Source organism: Anas acuta, chromosome 8 (assembly GCF_963932015.1).
Source record: "Anas acuta chromosome 8, bAnaAcu1.1, whole genome shotgun sequence".
NCBI classification, from domain to species: domain Eukaryota; kingdom Metazoa; phylum Chordata; class Aves; order Anseriformes; family Anatidae; genus Anas; species Anas acuta.
The window spans coordinates 6533236-6552109 of record NC_088986.1 but is presented as its reverse complement, the minus strand read 5'-3'; the positions used below and the strand labels follow the sequence as shown (position 1 = coordinate 6552109).

The 18874-nt window shown below is 37.3% G+C and overlaps 1 protein-coding gene across 4 annotated transcripts in view; it reads left to right on the top strand.

Moving 5' to 3' along the window:
* Window positions 1–18874, top strand: part of ZFYVE9 (zinc finger FYVE-type containing 9) — a 78132-nt gene that overhangs the window by 28878 nt on the left and 30380 nt on the right. For 3 of the 4 annotated variants that reach the window (XM_068691320.1, XM_068691319.1, XM_068691322.1), the window contains exons 2-4: window positions 5992–6096; window positions 13193–13297; window positions 14129–16206. In XM_068691320.1, coding sequence (XP_068547421.1) covers window positions 13228–13297; window positions 14129–16206 — 2148 coding nt within the window. In that variant the 5' untranslated portion in view covers window positions 5992–6096; window positions 13193–13227. The remainder of the gene's footprint in view (window positions 1–5991; window positions 6097–13192; window positions 13298–14128; window positions 16207–18874) is intronic. The other variant, XM_068691321.1, reaches the window with a different exon arrangement.

The following is an 18874-nucleotide window of genomic DNA, read 5'->3' as shown; positions in this document are numbered from 1 at the left end:
TGATTGTCTGTGTGTCTGTATATATGCGTATATAGCAGGTTAATCTCAGATACTATACTATAAATAGGTCAGTACAATTGGAGAAATAAACTGCTAGTAGGAATTAAAAGTTACTTCTTTTGAGATAATTTCAGGTTGAAGGGAGTGTGAGAGAAACATGCATAGATCTCTGAATCTATTTTCAGAAACACATGATGATCCAGCTCTGCAAAACACAGGATCTGGGAAATAATAACTGCTTGCTGCCTCTAACGATGCTATTTCCTATTAAAAGAGTATATGGGAAAGATTATAGAAAGCTGTCGTTACAAAGCTATTAAATGAATAAAGATGACTACAGCAGTGTTGGAAAGAGGATGTATCCAGCCGTGTTGATAAAGGTAGCTTTAGTGGCAGATTGACTGATGTTCAGTAAAAAGTGCCAGTAGACTTTCAGACTGCTTTTCTGTACAGATTGCCCTTTCTCTAAAGAGCAGCTGAGTGCATAAATTGTGTTGCTTCTAGCAGCTTCTCTCCCCAGTGGGCACAACTCAGAATTGATGGGCTAGGAAATGGTAGCAAAGCGGTTTCCCTCTGCCCGCTGTCCTTTTTATCTGTCCCATTCTGGTTGTGTGGCAATTCTGGCTTTTATTATCAGATACAGATCTTGCTAACGGCACCTGCAAGTATGGCTCCCCCGGGGTTTTAGAAAAAGGACAGTTCCTTGGCGTTTAATTAGTGATTTTAGGCGACCTTAGTCAGTTTCTCCCATATTGCCCAAGCCTAAGAAATATCTGAAACAAAGATCTGTGTGTTTGGGATTTGTTCTTGCTTCTACCCTACATTAGAAAGAAGGAAAAACTTAAAAACTATTACAACACAGGATTAATCTGCTCTGAGATGTATAGCGTGTGACTTGAAATAATTTTACTCTTCAAATCTTTTAAGCTTTAACTTCTAATAGTCAAATTGTTGTTTCTCAAGTACAGAAACATCTCAAGCCTTTGAATAAAAGCTACATGTCCATGATGGTCTTCAAGTGTTTTTAAAAAGCAAATTTTGGCATTGAAAACATTATGGGGAATCCATGCACAAATGAAGAAACATAGGTTCATATTAATTAACGTTTAATACACTGTGAATGGATTCTTTGTGGTTTACAATATTTTAAACTTAGAGTTGTGTAAAGCAGTGTTGACAACGTAGGTATGTAAGACACTACATTTTGAATTGAGCTGTATGAGCATGTGAGTAAGTTCAGGAAAGGATTTTGTCTTTTACCTAACTACTCCTCTGGAAAAATTTGCATTGAAGGCAGCGCTGCGGTGTAAGCCTAGCTATTTGTTCTTTACGGGAGCCAGTTGTGGATACTTTTCGAGCCAGTCGAAAGCAGTTATATAAGGAGGACATGTGGTTCTTGTCTCCAGGTGCTGACGGCCCGGCCTCTGTAGTGTGCTGAGAAAGTATGGGTTTTTTGGCAAGACCGGTTTTTGTGTCAAGAAAATAAATCATTTTCTTTCTCCTTGAAATAGTAAGAAAGTAGGAAATGGACTTTATATTCTACTGTAAGGTCTTATAAAGCAGGTGTCCTTCTCTGTTGGGTCGCTTTCTCTTATTTACTGAAGGACAAAGGTTGGGAAGGTTGCTGCAATTTTTCTCGTCTCCCTGTTACTTTTGACTGTGATACTTTCTGCAAGGCTTCTTTGAAGTTGCTGCTCTTTTGACTGCCTTACTGCTGCTCTGGCATGCGTGAATGTCTCCTTACGGAAACTTGGCTGGAGACAAAAGTGAAAATAATAGCTTTAAAATGGCACGGGGAAAAGTAAAGGGAAAAAATGCAAACATTAGTGAAATAATTAGAGAAACTGTGTTCTGCTTTAGGCGTCATCCATCTCTATTTGTGGAATTGATTGGAAAAAAAAAAAGACAAACCAATGTAACACTGAAATAGTTTATCTTTTGTCAGCATCTGCGGGTAGAGAGCTGGTACAAAGTGTTGTGTTCCATCGAAATAGCCTGCCATGCCCTAATCTACTCTTTGGTTAATTTGCATTGAATAGGAGGAACGTCAGGGAATTAAGGTAAATAAAACAAGCAATACTTGGTCATCATGGGGTTTTGGTGCAGGAAAAGGGTAAGCAGAGGCTGTCTTGTTAATATTCGTTATATCTCACCTCTTGCTGCTGTTTTTAGTATTTCTTATTAAATGGATCTAAGACAAACTTTGACGGATTTTTTTAATCTTGAAGTGTTTCTTAGACAAGGTATTTTTGAAAAATTCTGTTGCTATTTTCTGAGCCTCCATTAATAAATTAGATTTTTTTTTGGTCACATTTCATGGCTGCTGGTTTCATTTATTAAGAGAACAATTTGTGTTGAAATGTTTATTTCGTGGCCCAATCTGAAGCCCTTGCCACTGCAGGCATTTTCCTGCGTGTGAATTAGATGCTGGGTGCTAATGCTGGGTCCCAAACGATTCATAACGTCTGCCCTTCTTGTGTTTGGCACCCACGAGAGGAGAACAGCCCTGTACTGTCTCTGTGCAGAATGAATAGACGTTTGAGAATTGATGAAGTTCAGAAAGATAATTGCACTGGAGAATGAAGCTTGCTTTCATTCATTTAGTATGGACATGCACTGTCCATATGGGCGCTGTTGTGACAGTGTGTCCTGAGACTGGTCAGAGGGCTGCTTTGAGGGAGCAGCTTTCCTAGGTAGTAAATTGTCTTTCTATTTACATTAATTCTTAACAAGTAATACAAACACATATTCATGTAAAACTTGACTAAAAGTTGCTGTTTCATTTGAGAAAAGGAACTGTTATGAAGTGCCAAACTGTTGGGTGCAAGGTACATTGCCCTTATTCCAAACATTTTAGCGCTTGAGTGAGGAAGAAGCCGTACCTTTTCCATAAGTGAGGACTTAGTTTTCAGATTAACTGATCAGATGATTAAAATAATTCATACTCTGTAATTGGTGTGTCCCTTCTACCTATTTCCACTCTTGTTTAAATTTACCACTTTGCTGTTAATGTAAGCCCCTGCTATGGTTTCTTGCTGCGGTTTTTATTCTTGCAGTGTTTGAGACTTGAATATGCCTGCTGTATGTTTTGTCCCTGAATCTCCCATCTCATCGTTCCAGAGTGTAGACAAGTAGGAAGTTCAGATTCCAGCGTTGAAATCTGGGTTTGCATTTAAGATAATGCCTTATTTGACTAATCTTGCAACAATAAAGTGCCTTAAAATGGCTGCAGATGTATTCCTGCCTACTCAGACATCTTCTCACTGGTAGCACATTATAGAGGAGCTGTAGTGTAGTTAAGAGTTGGATCCTTGCCAGTAGATGGAAGCATTTTTTAGCATCTCTTCATGCTTTGAGCTTTCTGCATTTTTTTACATAGTATTGAAATTGCTGCTTTTTCAGTCTCTTTCCATTTATTGTAAGCTATTCCAATTTGTGTTAGTTCAGATTCCTTCCATTTGGTATTGTAAACATTTTTTACATTCTTTTTTGTGGAAGATATTTCTAATCTTATATTTTTAGAGCTCTTTTCTTCTATTCTTCATCCTCTTTTTATTCTAGGCACGTCTCTGCTTGTCAAATTTCTCTTCAATTTCTGTTTTGCTTTTGCAGTAATTGGCAGACACCCTCCTGGAGCTCCTGAGGGAAATCATACATGTAGGGTTATAACCAAAGCAGCACCTGAGTGATATCACTGTAGGGCAGGAGACAGAGAGTTCAGCCAACCATCAGCACAAGAGATAAGAAACTGAGAAATGCTCAAAGTAAGCAAACTGGAACAGCAGAGACACTGGGCCTCCTTCTTTTAGAATGTTATGTTCAATAGGAACACAGTTTTAGGTGGAAATATATGTGTTTTATTTTCCTTTTTTAAGTGTGATGGAATCCTTTTCTAGCAGTGTGTATGAAAAGCTTTATAATCACTAGGTTTTGCACTGTTGTGAATGTTCTTGGCTCTCCTTTGTAGTTATTCTTTTTGTCCCTGGTTCTGTTTTAATATATATCCCTTACATTAACTTCTTATTGGAAAAAGAACTTTGTTGTCAGCTTACGGGTAATTTTTTCACGGAACTCAAATGTTACAGTTTACTTTTTTTTTTTTTTTTAATTGCTCTGTGTATAAATATGCAGCATTCATATCTGTAAGCATGCTTTGATTTTATGCATTGATCTTTGTAAGGAGAAACGGCTGCTGAGAGTAAATGTTGAACTGTAAACAGAAAGCTCTAGGACCTCCAGGTAATACTTCAAAGCTTTCTTCAGAAACTGGTAACAGTTGATAGAATGTGTTCATCTGCATTACGGGTAACAAAGTCATATGGGAAGAATGGAATAAGGAAGGTGGATCAGAATAAAAGCAAGGAGTAGCAAAGCTGTATGGTTGCCCTGAGCACCGCCTGCCTCGCCAGCTTGTTGGCTTAGGGCACTGCTAACAGCACAGCATGGTTCAGCTGCGGGTTGCTGGGTCTGATCCATTCCTGGTTGGTAAGGATGGAAGTTTGTGGTTAATGTATGACCGACTGCTTAGCGGGAAATATGTTTGATGTTCCTGACCCAGTTGACAGGCCTCATCATAAATCACAAACAGAATTGTCATTAATTGATCCATCTTGTTAAAGGGGTCATGGAAACTGAATCATTTTCCTCCATCTACAGGCCAGGAGGGAACATGGTGATGATACAAGTAGCCCTGCCATAAGTATTTCACATCCCTTTAAAAAAAACTCATAATTTGAACCCTTTCAGTGGAATTATATGTTCCTAGACCTTCATTTTTGCATGCATATTAAATTCATCTGAAGAACCTTGTAATGCAATAACTGCTACTATTTCCCAAATATCCAAAATTCGTCTTAGCTTATAGAAGTTGAAATATACATGGCATCAGAAATTTACTTTGCGTGCAGGTACGGTTCTGTTGGCTTGTAAAGCTGAGTGATTTTTTCCTGAGTTGGGAAAGAGTACTACTAAGAATGCTGCTGTTCAGTTCATTAGTTTCCTGGAATTATTGCTGTAGTTTATTTCTGAAAAGAATAATAAACAACCCTGGGAAAGTTGTAGTATAATGCTGAATATTGCTTTCATGCATGGCAAACTGATTTTTTTCAGCTCTGTTTATTTTGTTGGAGTTCTAAGATATTTTTTTTTTCTAACATGCTGCTGCTTTATCAGAGCACTAGTAAATGTTTCAGCTACCTAACAGGTTGAACACCAGCAAACCTTAAAACACAAACTTTTCTCAGTCAGTCCTTGTTCTTGTTTGGTTGTTTGTAATAAATAGCCTTTTTTTCTTTTTTCATGGTTGTGTTGGATTCTTGAGCTGTATTGACTACTAGGAAAATGAGCACCAAACCTAGAGAAATGCTCTGGTTAGGAGAACAAGGTACTTTCTTCTGAAGACTCTTGTCTGCCTGTGTCCTCCTTGCTATGAAAGGTTGATGCCATTGTGTTTTTTAAGAGAATAAGTGTTTTGGAAGTGAAGGGAGTCTAGGATTGTAGGAGGAATAATTTGAAGACAAAAACAGTTGTTTAGTTATAACAGAATCAGTGGGAAGCTGATAAATGCAGTTTACAGAATTCAGAGGGCCATGAATTTTTCTAGAGTATCAAGCTACTAGCTTTTTATTTTTGGAAGGCCTATTGTAGTGTAGCATAATTAACTTCAGAGACTACTTTTATAAATTAAGTGCTACAGTCAAGGTCACCGGGGATACAAGGGCAGTTGGAATTGCTGTCTCACTCTGTGGGTTTACAATTAAACGAAGAATAATTGTCGATAGGTAGCAATATGTTTTTTCATCAGAATATTGGAGTGCAATACTGACACAGTGCATAGATCCCTGAATTAAAAGCTGCAAATATAATGTAAATCATTTAAAGGCTTGCAGCATTTACCAAATGTGCCTGTGTTAGCAGCAGTCATGCATTGAAAAAACCTGGTTTGTGGCAGAATTACCAGTTATAAAATGCATGTTTATATTTTCTTTTTAGGATCAAGTAGAACACACTGATTCAGCAGAACTGGCTGGTTGTGCTGCAGTCATCATGAGTAGGCACAGGGTCATTCGTTTCTTAACATATGTATAGGAGAAAAAGGTAAGAGGCAAGTTCTGCTTTAGAATATAATGATTCAGCGGTGTTTATGTGAAATGCATGTGTTCTTATGTATGCCTGTGGATGTATAGTTCTATGCACACCCATGTATATGTACATTATCTTGTGTACAAGATGATGGAGTATTTTTAGCATTTGGGATTTTGTTCTTTACTGAGAGTAATTGCCTTGTTTTAGAGCAGAGATGTGTCTTGTTTTCTTTGGGGGTGGGAAGTGGGCAAAGTCTTTCTTCCTCAGTCTGTGCTGTAGGCAGATCTCATCAGTTAAAAATACAGCTATTGCTGAACTCTCTCAGCAAGCTGTTCAGTACAATAGAGGTCCTTGACTTTCTCCTCCCAGGGGCAAATAATATAAACGTCATTATAGGGAGCTGCAAAAATATGTGGACATTGTTTCCCGGGGTTGAAGGAAGTCCTCAGGAGCATTAGATCTAACAAATCAATTTGTCCAATTGATACACAGATCTGTGTTGCTACACTATGAGAAGATCACATTTTCTGGACTCAGAAACTCAGGATGAATGAGCAATGTTTATTTTCAGTCTGGTCATGCCCCTTGTGACTTTTATATTAGGAGTCTTATATATTTTTGTTGAGTGCTATTATAAACTATTTCAGTAGTTTGTTTAGCAAGAGTTTACTGAAACGTGTATATTTAGAGTTTTATATTGAAACAGAATAGTCTGCACACAGGGCAGCATTATAGGAAGTCCTGAATTCTTATTCTGCTTCTTTGTATACTCCCCAATTTGTAGGCCTTTTCTATGAGGTTGGTAGTTATATTATTACCTTGTGGCACATTTTTTATTGTAAGTGTGATACGTTAGTGTGATCGTGTGCTGGTTCTGTGCTCTTAGAGTCAAGAAAATTGGAAGGCTGTCAGTTCCAGTGGGGAAAAATTGCTGAGGGTAATGTGGGAGGTCCAGAGCAGAAGATCATGAGTAATCTAATTCCTCATTGTAGAGACCAAAGCAAATAAGAGTCTTGCCACTTTGCAGATATAACACAAGACCTATTTGTACACATCCTTTCCCAAGAAGAAGCAGGCATGTAGAAGCTGTCTTGAGAGGCAGCCTCCAAGGTTAAACCTGTTCAGAATACCAAGTAATATTAAGGAAGATTTTTGTGTCCCTTACCTCTCTCTCCCTCCGTCTTCAGTAATCAGTTAAAGTTTGTTTTATGTCTAGATGCTCAGATGGCAAGGATAGTAATTCTGGATATATTTCTGACACAAACATTCTGGTACGTGCACCTTTATATTTAGACGTTAAGGGAGGGTAGAGCATATAAGCTTGATAAAATGTAAGTGCTTAAGTTTTACAGATTAAGAAGATAAGCCCTGTGCTGTTGTATGAAAAAAATTGATAAGTAAAACAGACTTTCTGGATTATGCATGGTCTGTGATCCAACAGGAGCTTGAAGATAATCTGATTGACAGATTGCATGTTCCCATTAGCTTTTTGCTGTGAAAGACAGGAGATGGCTCTGCAATGGGTGAAAGTTGATCTAGGGTTCTGGCCTTACTGTGCAATGGGTGGTAGCCATTATGTTCTTTTTTTGGGGGGGATACAAAATGAAAATATTCTGCTACTTAGCATTTTTTGCCTATAATTTGTCCTTTCTGCCAGATCCATGGAGGACGTTGAACTGTGTTTTTGAAACTTCATCTTGTGGTTTTCACAGGGCTGGTGATTTATGTCTTCTTTTGCTCGCACTGGCACCATATCCTCTTCTTCATATTGTTCATCCCAATATATACCAATTTAGGAAATGTCTCGTTTTTGGCAGCATAAAGCTAAAATCACCATTGAACTTTCCTTCCAATTTGCTCATGTCTTCATATTCACCTTTCCAGAGCTTCAGTTGTGTGTTTGCTCCTCTCCATGCAGTGGCCTGGGATAGTTGAGCAATAACATTAAAGAGATTCACAACTATAAATGATCTGTTAAAAATGTCATTTCAGCCTTTATACTAGGAGAAAGTTTGGGACTAGAATAATGCCAAACCTGGTCCAAACTTTTATAGTAGTACCTGTGAGTTACAATTAAAGTTTCCAAAGATCTGTAAAGGAATAAGTTTGGTTTTATTTATGTTAGATAGGAAAAACATTTAAAATAAATTCTAAACCATGGAGACAATAGCTACCTGATTATTGTAGTGTGCTGTGTTAGAGCATTTTGTGTTATCTCTTTTGAACTCGAGTTGCTGGCTATGCAGACTTGAAGTATTACCTCTTAAACTGGCAAATATTTGAGTTGCTGACAATGCATTGGTCAAGAAGCATTGCAGGTATCTTAGGAACATAAGTCCTTGTCCTCCTTTTCTGTCAGTAAGAGGGCAGTAAGGACTTCTGTGGGTTTGGCAATGTTTGTTTGTTTTTTTTTACTCTTGGACAGAAAGTCAGGAAAAGTTTGTGTGTGGGGGAGAATGTTCATTTATATAAAAATAATAATTTTGAATGTTAGACGTGAGGATTTGCAGCTGGCCTTTTCTGAGACATACCTACTTGCATAGACAAGGAGATCTCATTTAGAGTGGCTGTCAGCTTAGTGACTGTGAGCTTAAAAATAAAAGATTCTCTATATATTCTGGCACATCAGTAAGTGAAATAACAATAATGTTATAAAAGGTCTCTTCTCTCCAGTTTGGATTATGAGCATCCATCACTCTGGATTTTGGCTCATTGCATACTTATGCACTAGCATTTGAACTTCAGAATTCCTATGGTTACATATCATAGAATCACAGAACAGCTCAGGTTGGAAGGCACCTTAAAAATCACCCAGTTCCAACCCCCTGCCACGGGCAAGGATGCCACCCACTAGGTCAGGTTGCCCAGGTTGCTCAGGGCCTCATCCAACCTTTATTTGTTTACATGTGGTTCTCTTTATTTAGAATTCTTAAAAGTAAAGTATAGAAAAAATCCCTCTATCCTACTGGACCAAAGTTAAACTCACAAATATTAGGGGATTAATTCTTAGATAGTACATATTTTAATAAGATAATAATTTCAGAGTTGTTATGAAGTATTAACTATGTTGGGACTGTAAGGGAGTGGGGATAAAATTCTAAGTCTTGTTTATATTATGCCCTTGTTGTTGTTAAACATGGTTTCCTAAGTCTGAACGCTTGTATTTTTAATGTTACAAAATCACAACATAAAATTTAAAAGCCAAACCTTGACTAAAATAAATCAAAATTGTAACACTTATTGCGAGCTTCTGACATTGCTCTTTGGTTAGGTATAATCTTGTTGATTTGTATGACAATCAACAACCAGCTAATGTAGGACTAGATTTAGGAAATGCTAGGGCAAACATGACTTAGATTGTACTTGCTCCAGTGTATATAGATTTGAGTTGGTTCTGAATTTCATTAGGCTTTCAGTCAGGTTTCAAATTTGGATGAATGGTCAGATCGGAATTTTTTTAGGTGTCTAAAAGCTACCCAAAGTCAAAATGCAGTGTTTCAAAGTTACTTAAAAACATGTTTTGACCCACTGTATAGTCAGCATAGCATTCCCTCCCCATCAACTTGCTTGTCACTAATCATTATCTTCCCTAAAATAAGCAAAACAAAAATATCATTGCAATACCCCTGTTTCTTTGGGGACACCACTACTAAGGTTTGTGTTTATGGCCAAGCAAATGACTGGATGCCCTTTTTGACAATGCAAGTGCATGGAAATCTGAGGGCAGTGGTTTCAGACAGTGGCACAGTTTAACTCTGTGGAACACAAAGAATTTTGTGTGATACTTTTCAGTCTTGCTTCCACTGACAAATATTCTTTGCATCATTAACCTTAGTAGTGGGCCTTTGCTAGACTGGAGTATTATCATTATAATGTAAATTAAGCCCATTATGAGTGGATGTGAAATGATACCGTATTTAGTACAAAAGGGTCTTACTATGGTGCATTAAATTAGGTTGATGATTAGAAATCTGAATGGAAGAAAAAAATCAAGTGAAATATTCATTGGGGCAGATTCTAATTAACTTTTCAGTATTTGGTATTCACAGAACTGGTAACGATGCTTCCATCAAGGTATGGAAATGAGTCGAGGGAAAGGTGCAAGAGAACCTCCAAACTCTTGCAATTTGGTTGTAGTTTAAATGAGTTTAGTATTTGTATGTCTAAGGAGAAATATCTGCTTTTTAATGTTATTTTGGTTTAATTATGTAGTAAATGTAATTGTTTTAGTTAAAGTGCTATGACAGATTTTTAATACGGTGACTTGGTGGGCAGGTTGGATAGCTTGGGAAGACCTTACAATAGGTGTCTAAGGGATCAAAGAGTACACCTTGTCAGAGCTAGAGGTCAGACCCTGGCTTTGCATTCTTCAGGAAAGCAGGTATGTTAGAGAATGTAAAAGGTTGATTTTTTTTTTTGAAATACGGCCTTTGATCATTGTGCCTATCTTCTCCATTGCTTATGTTATAATACGTGCATCTGTGTACAATAGGTGATATGGCTAATCATCTAGATATTTTTCTTGCAAAAGGAGCTAATCTTCAATTATAGAAGACAGGGGAAATCTGGGGGTTTGTAAGGTAATAACTCTTTTATCTCTGAATTACTTTGCAAATGTTTTTTTTTTTTTTTTTTTAGATGATACTTCTTGCGATTTCTAGGTTGTCATTACACTTTTTTTTTTTTTTTTAAAAAAAGTTGGCTGTCTGCATATATCTTTAAAGTGTAATTTAATCTGATTAGATCACATAGTGATGCATTTACATTGTAACATGATGTCCTATTAAAAATACCACACAGCAAATTTGAGGTCAACCTAAAAAACTTGAACTAAGCATTTAGTGATATTGTATTGCATGAGTTTTTTGAACTAACAACCTAATCCTAGCTGTTGCCCACAATAACACAAAACTGCATTTAATGTTGTAATTGAAGATCTTGGTTGATATTTCCCTCAAATCCAGATACTATAAGGAAAGTAATGTCTACTTCTAAATTGGAGAGTTCCTCTGACTTGTTTCTTGTGCTGTATCTCTAGTGTAAAGGAGCAAGTTTCTGGTTGAGCTGGAGTCTAGCTGTCAGGTCTAACACTGTTTCTTACTGTAAAACAAGGTTCTCACCCTTTCCTCCTCCATTTCTGTATTTCACAACATTGAAAGCCAGCTCTGGAGAGAATAAGGCTGTTTTGGATGATGTTCAGAGAACAGATCAAATTGAGGTCGCTCTTTATGGTATATAGGTTATGGCACACATTTTGCAGTGAAAATGTCTTCGCTGGTAGTGAGTGTTTTCAAGAAATGAATCGTGGTGTCTTGTTGCTAGAAGCCTCCAGTAGCGAGACCATCTTCCTACTGTTAGGACAAAAATGGTATTTATTATGTGGAGGTGTAGAAGGTTACTTAAATGCTTAGATTTTTTTCTTTTTCATTTCTCACTTGTTGTCTTCCTTTCTAGCCTGTGAGTATTATCTTTTGATGAGAGTACTTACTCCTGTGCTCTTTGCTGTTTCTGGTGCCTGCATATCAAGGAAACAAGGATTGTTAAGGCAGGCATTTTAAGAGCTAGCATAATTCAAGTAACACCCGTGTACTCCTTTAACAACTTTACAAGTATGAATCTTGAATCTATGAGTCTGGGAAATGAGGAGTGAAACAGAGTACTGCAAGCCTAGTAAGCATTAAAAAAAAAAAAAACAACAGAAGCACAGGGAGTTTAGGCTACTTGTTCAAAGCCACATGAGCTAATCAGTGGTAGGGTGAAACCAAAAGCTGGGTTTTCAAATTGTTACTTAGCTGACTTCATAGTTTTCTGGATGACATTATTTTCTGACTGATATTGGAGCAGTTTTGCACTTACTGTTATGGTGGTCCTTATGGTTAGACATTAACCATAGTACAAGGAGGGTTGCTCTGGCATCATCATTTGACTTTTAAAATGCCTTAAAGGCTGTTGCTGGCTTTGATGTCTTCTGTTTAAATGCTCAGGTGGGGGTCAGTGTTTTCTTTGAATGTGAGAAGATGAGGCAATGAGGGCAAATGCATAGGACTGGCTTTGATGTTTTCAGTGCAATATTGTTTAATATTAGCTTTGCTCATTGGTTACTGTAGCATTTGGTAACTACTGACAAAAACTCCTCTTCCCTTCCTCCATGTTCGTTGTGGTGGAAAGAAAATCTCAGTGGTCTAAATAAGACTGAAAATTGCATTGATATATAATGAAAATAAAAGCTTGAGATACGAGAAAAAATACACTTCCTATATAGGTTGCATTTTACAGAGCTTAAGCTAACACTGAATAAGAAAGAACTACATGGCTTTCATTTTTGTTATGTTGCCCTAAAGAGAAGTTTCTAAATATGGAATTTCTAAATCTTGGAATTCAATTTGATGTGCTACTTGTTTATATTGTTCTCCTAAATCTCGGGGAAAAACAACAACAACATCCGACCAACCTTAATCTTGGCCTCTCGAAAAGACCTGTCACTAACTGGAAAGTGCACTGAGGGAGGTATAGGGACAGATGCGTGTAGTGTTTTATAAGTTCTGTGGTGTGGAATGCATTCTGCTTTGAACTGACACAGAGTTGCAAGCTCAGTTTGGTTATTTTTTTATTCCTCTGGTAAGGATATTTTCTGTTCCACTAACAGCAATAAGAGCTGTTATAAATTTCTGTTCCTCTAACAGCATGGAAGAATGAACCTGCATTACTCAAATGTTGCTGCAGACACCTGATTCACATCAACACATCCATGATGTGTGTGGCAGGATTTTTAAAAACATACTCTTATAAATGTTTGCAAATGCTACAAACTTTAAAAAGAAAAAGAAATATGGATTTTGCTTAAATGTTAACATTTTAAAAATGCTTTTATAAACTTGGAGATGATATTAAAATCCAAAGCAAATCTGGGGAGGTTGTTAGTTTGAATTAAGCAAGTTTGATCACACAAATATTTTTACTAACTGAAAATACAGATGCTTTATGAATGTAATATATTTAAAATTTGATTTACAGGTGACTACTTTTCCTCTTAAATCAGAGTAATATGTAGTGGAATACTGCTCACTTAAAGTGTAGATATCTGATTGTAATTTATTATGTTTGGCAGGTTCAGACACGAATCTGGTGGTCTTTCCCTGACAAATGGAGAACTACTTCCAAGCAGAGGCATATAACCTCGATAAGGTTTTAGATGAATTTGAGCAAAACGAAGGTGAGTCCTTGTGAATAAAATCATAGATTCATGATGTTCTACAGGGGACGGCACTGAAAAGGGAAAGGTCTATGATACAATTTTTGGTTTTGAGTTGCAAATTCACCTCAGAATTTGTAAAACAAACAAACAAACAAAAAAACCCACACCACAAAACCAAGAAAAAAACACAGTTAATATATAATATATATTAACATATAATATATTAATCCATATAGTTCATCTTCAGTGTTTGTTAGTAGTATTCTTTTCTGCTTCCATTCATTTTGTTTACTTGTTTAAAAATTTGTTTCTCGCTCTTTTCATAAAAAGTCTTCCGTAGAGTAGACTTTCCTTTTTAAAGAAAGGCTTTGTGGAGCTCTCAGTGACAATGTTTTTTTTATGATTAATTTTAAACAAATGAAACAAAATATCTATATTTTGCAGCTTTGGCAGCTTTGGGAGACTCAAGCAGAGAAATATTTTATTATGTCGTGTAGATCATATAACGAAAGGTATCATATATGTAGTATAAAAGATTTTGCTTAGTATAATTGCCACTTCTGTGCTGTCAAACAGGTTGAACATTTAATAGGAATGGGAGCCTCTGTAGGCATTTCTAGCTATCTAAAATATATTAATTGATAATTTTAAAATTGTGAAAATTGGGTAGCTCTAAAGTTCTTGTGTTCCAGAAACATTATGCAGCTAGACTATTAATGGTTGATCAAGGATGTCAGTTTTGCAAGATGTGTTTTACATTTGGGGCATTCTAATGAAACAGAGTTAATAGAATCTCTAGAGTTTGTAGGACAGTTAGTTCTCTTATTCATTATTTAAACATTTTTTCAGATGCCGCTGTTTCACCTACGCTGTTGGGTGCAAAGTGGAATCAGATTCTAGATCCGCCTTCTCGTCGTCTGTCATATAACTCATCTGTGGCCAATGTGAATGAAGCTACAACTCCTAATCAATGTCAGCAGAGAATAAAGTCTTTCTCCTTGTCTCACTCAGTGACTACACCAACAGGAGGAGTGGATCGCTGTGCTAATGGAAAGGATTTTAGCATAAGCCCGGAGACTCCAGTCATGTGGATTGATGATCAAGCAGCAGCAGATGATCATTTAATTAAAAGAAATAATAATCAGGATGATCAGTGTAACACTGTGGAAACAGGAGAAAAGAAATGTGGAACTATAGCTTGCTTGCCAGATGAGAAAAATGTGCTAGTGGTGGCAGTCATGCATAACTGTGACAGAAGAACACTACAAAGTGGCGATTTGATTGATTGTAAAAATTACAACAGTCAGTCCCTAATGGATACTATTAGCTTTACACTGGATAATGAAAACCGACAAAGTGATCAGTTTAGTGTTACTGTAAATGGAGCCATGGAAAAAGATATAGATACAGAAAAGCAAGTAAATCGGCTGTGTGCTGAAGATGACTCTATAAGTCATTTGATTAATGCTTCATCTGAAACCCTGACTGTTGCGTGCCCCTCCTCTCGATTAAAGGATGATTTTAATATGAGTAAGGATTCACTGCTTTCAGAAGCTACAGCTGCAGGGATTAATGCAGTGACTGTTTTACAGAGACCTGTTGATGGTACTGTTAAAATGCAAGAAAATTGTGTATCAGTTGAAAGTTTTACTAGTAAAGCCATTCCTCAGAGAACGGATCTAGAAGCTAAAAACTCTTCTGGTTCAAGTAATGGAAGCTTAGAAGAAGAAACAACCCAACAAATACATTCTAGGCTATCAGGGCTTGTGGAAACTTGTCAACCTAATGTAGCTGGAAGCAGCAACTACAAGGAGCGTGTAGCAGAACATTTTGCCTCTGAGGATGTTGGTGCCATTGAAAACGAAGTCATTGAATGTGATAAAAATCTCAGCACAACTGAATCGCTCAGCGTGGCAGAGTGTTGCCCTGAATCTCAGGAGATGACTAATTGGGAACTGACTAGATTGAATGAGATGAATAATAAGCAAACTCTGGGAGAGAATGAAAGACTTTTGCAGACAAAACAGCCTGATGAGGCATGTAGTAATAGTAAAGATGGTGAGGATGGGAAGATGGAGGCAGGTGTAGACTTAAAAGGGACTGGTGTAGATGAGCTTGAAGGGTCCAGTCTCTCTGATACAATGAGTACATCAGCAGCAAGCTCTCTGTCTAATGGTTGTGATTCCTATGGAATACAGAACCCAGTTGTTGCTCATGTTCCAAAGACTTTACCCTCCAAGGAAGACTCGGTCACAGAGGAGAAGGAGATAGAGGAGAGCAAGTCAGAATGTTATGCTAACGTTTATGAACAGAGAGGAAATGAGACCACAGAAGGGAGTGGTCTTATTTTAAACAACACTGGTGACAACGTAAAGAAAAATTATTTACATAACCTCTGTAGTCAGGTGCCATCCATGCAAGGGCAAAGTTCACCAAAACCAGTGACTAATCTGCAGTCTATCAGTGTTCCTTTTGGTGGTGCAAGACCCAAACAACCTACAAATCTTAAATTGCAAATTCCAAAGCCATTATCAGACCACTTACAAAATGATCTTGTTCCCCCAAACTGTGGAGGTAATAGTAAAAATAAAAATGTGTTTGCTAAGACGCAATTAGGGGATACCTTGACAGCAGATGTGTTTCCTGGTGAAACATCATTGAATGCCTCTGTTACTGATACTAATGGGGAACATTTAGAAGAATATGAATCTGGAGTCTCTAGTAGTTCGTGCCTTGCAGTAGCCCCAGATAGTCCAGATAATGATCTCAGAGCTGGGCAGTTTGGAGCTCCAGCCAGAAAGCCTTTTACTACTTTGGGTGAGGTGGCTCCAGTTTGGGTTCCAGATTCTCAAGCACCAAACTGCATGAAATGCGAGGCCAGATTTACATTCACGAAAAGAAGGCATCATTGCAGAGCTTGTGGGAAGGTGAGTTCATAATCTGTGAGTAAGCTCAAAGCATACTTTTGTTTATCACGCAGCATGAAATCAAAATAGGACTTCGTAAGCCACTGACTATAGTTAACTATGACATCTCTTCCTGAAAAAGCTGTTTAATTTGTGAAGGCAAAAATGAAATTTCTAAGCTTTAATCTACTTAGGGTTCTAATATAGAATAACTGTTTGTTATTCATAACTGTGAGAATGATTATGCTGTATGAGCAGTGTATTAGTTGATTGCAATCATCAACATGCATTGGATTCATGTACAACTGCTGTAAAATGACTAAGTACAGGAAACTAGTTTGCAGAAATTACTACATCAATAATTCCGCTAAAGATACAGAAACATATTGATGGGAATTGGAGGTGTGCTACTGAATTGCCAGCATTCTCGGTGGCTTAGATGGATCTCCAACCCTGTTTTTTTTTTTTTTAAGCCTTCTTTACTATCTTTTCATGTATTTCTCATGAGAAGATGTGATATGTAAAGAACATATCTTTTGATCCTGGGGCGTGGGGGAGGGAAAATATAGTAAATTCTCTGTGATCTGTTGGATGGATGCATAGTAAGAAATTTTGTAGTTAAGACAAGCTTAAAACATAATTATTATACTGGCTTGTGTTGTGTAAGAAGTATTTCATCGCTGCATCACAGTGACACCTGCACTGGTTCTACATCTTCATGTTTTGTAATTACTTGTTTCTGGGGGAATGGTGGAAGTCACAGGACTGAAGATTTTTGAATGCAAGCTTTAGCATAACAGATCTAAGCTTTTAAGCTTTATTAGGAAAAAGACAAAATGTGGTAGTGGTGAATGTATCTGTTTCATTTGGGAGTGAAAATTGCATTTAAAAATAGTTGAGTGGCACTTGGGAAGTCTGCCTCTGCTTTTAATTTCAAGATAATAATTGCAAAATTAATGGAAGATATGAACCTCAGGGGAATGATAGGAAGTAATACACTTAAATTTGGAATTAAGAGGCTGAAGAATGTGTGTGAACACATCTGTAAATTTTGCCTTATATATTTATGTATTTTGCATTGTCAGATGAATCAATTATCCTTAATAGGAAAAACAGAAAATTTGTATGTTGTCTTTTTACTAACTGAAACTGTATTTTCCACTTAAATATATATTTAAAAAATCACCTGAACTCTAAACAACTAATGATTTAACACCCCCAATCAACCTGAAAACCCTAGTAACATAAAAACATACTTTGACACTGCTGTGTCATTTCTTTTTGTAGCATGAGATACTGAGATAAATGACTTGGTGATTGTTAATAACAAGACTGAGTTGTCAGTTTTAGTGGATTATGTCCTTCCTCTGCATCTTGCCCTTACTCAGCACTGGTGAGGCCACACCTAACGTACTGTGTGTCCAGTTCTGGGCCCCCAGTACAGGAGAGACATGGGTATGCTGACAAGAGTCTGGTGTAGGGCCACCAAGATGGTGAAGGGCCTGGAGCACCTGTCCTGTGAGCAGAGACTCAGAGAGCTGAGACTGTCCAGCCTGAAGAAGAGAAGGCTCAGGGGGGTCTTAGCAATGTCTGTGAATGCCTGAAGGAGGGGTCCAACAAGATGGAGCAGGGCTCTACTCATTGGTGGGCAGTGGGCACAAACTGGAACCCACGAGGTTCTGTCTAACCATCAGGCAGCTCTTCTGTGTTGTCCAGGTGATGGAGCACTGGCACAGGCTGCCCAAAGAAGTCATGGAGTCTCCTCCTTGGAGATCTTGCAAAATCTGCGGGGACGTGGGCCTGGGCCCCCTGCCATGGGTGGGCCAGATGGACCCAGAGGTTCCTTCCAACCTCAGCCATTCTGTGATTACTGCTGGCAGAAAGCTGGTGCAGCCTAGGAGAGCAGGGTGTTGATTTTCTGTCATTGTGACTCTTTCAATATTTAGGTCTTGGGGATTGTTGCACTTGGGAGCTTTGTTGAATGCACAATGTATTGTTTGATAAAACGTCCTAGATTAGCTATTAATTGGTGTAGTCAGTCATTTATTATTAAGACATTGATTTTTCCATGTTCAATATTGAACTTTCAACTGGAAGTTTCTCCAAGAGAACTGGAATGAAAAAAATGTCTCTAAACTATGCTGTGATATTAATGTTAATATTGCCTAGAAATCTTGTAAACTGGGTTAAGGTATAAATGCAGAAATCAGATTTTTAAATTTTTTTTTTTTTTTTTTAATTCGTGTATGTGGAAGGCTTGAGTTTTTTTGGCATAAGATGTTAGTATATGCACACTTTTGTTTCTGAAATGTTTACATTGACATAAGTAGGAAATATTAAAATTAAGTAAAATGAGATAGGATGAGCTCTGTATATATATTCGATTTCCAGCTCTGACAGTGAAAGCTGGAGCTTATTTTATATGTGTTTATTTTAAACATTTGCCATTAAAAGACTGAAGTTGCCTGGAAGGTGGTCATAATTTGGTGTGATCTTTATCTTGATTAAAATTTAGTTAGGTTTATATGCATTTTTATATGAGAATCTTCTGTAGTTTGTTATCTGTGTTACAGAAGCACTGCTGTTGAAGCAATGATGGAAGAATTAAGGAAGCATTCCAAATTGTAATAACACATAGTTAACTATACATATAAAATCCAACTAAATGTAAAATCTGAAAGTCTGTCTT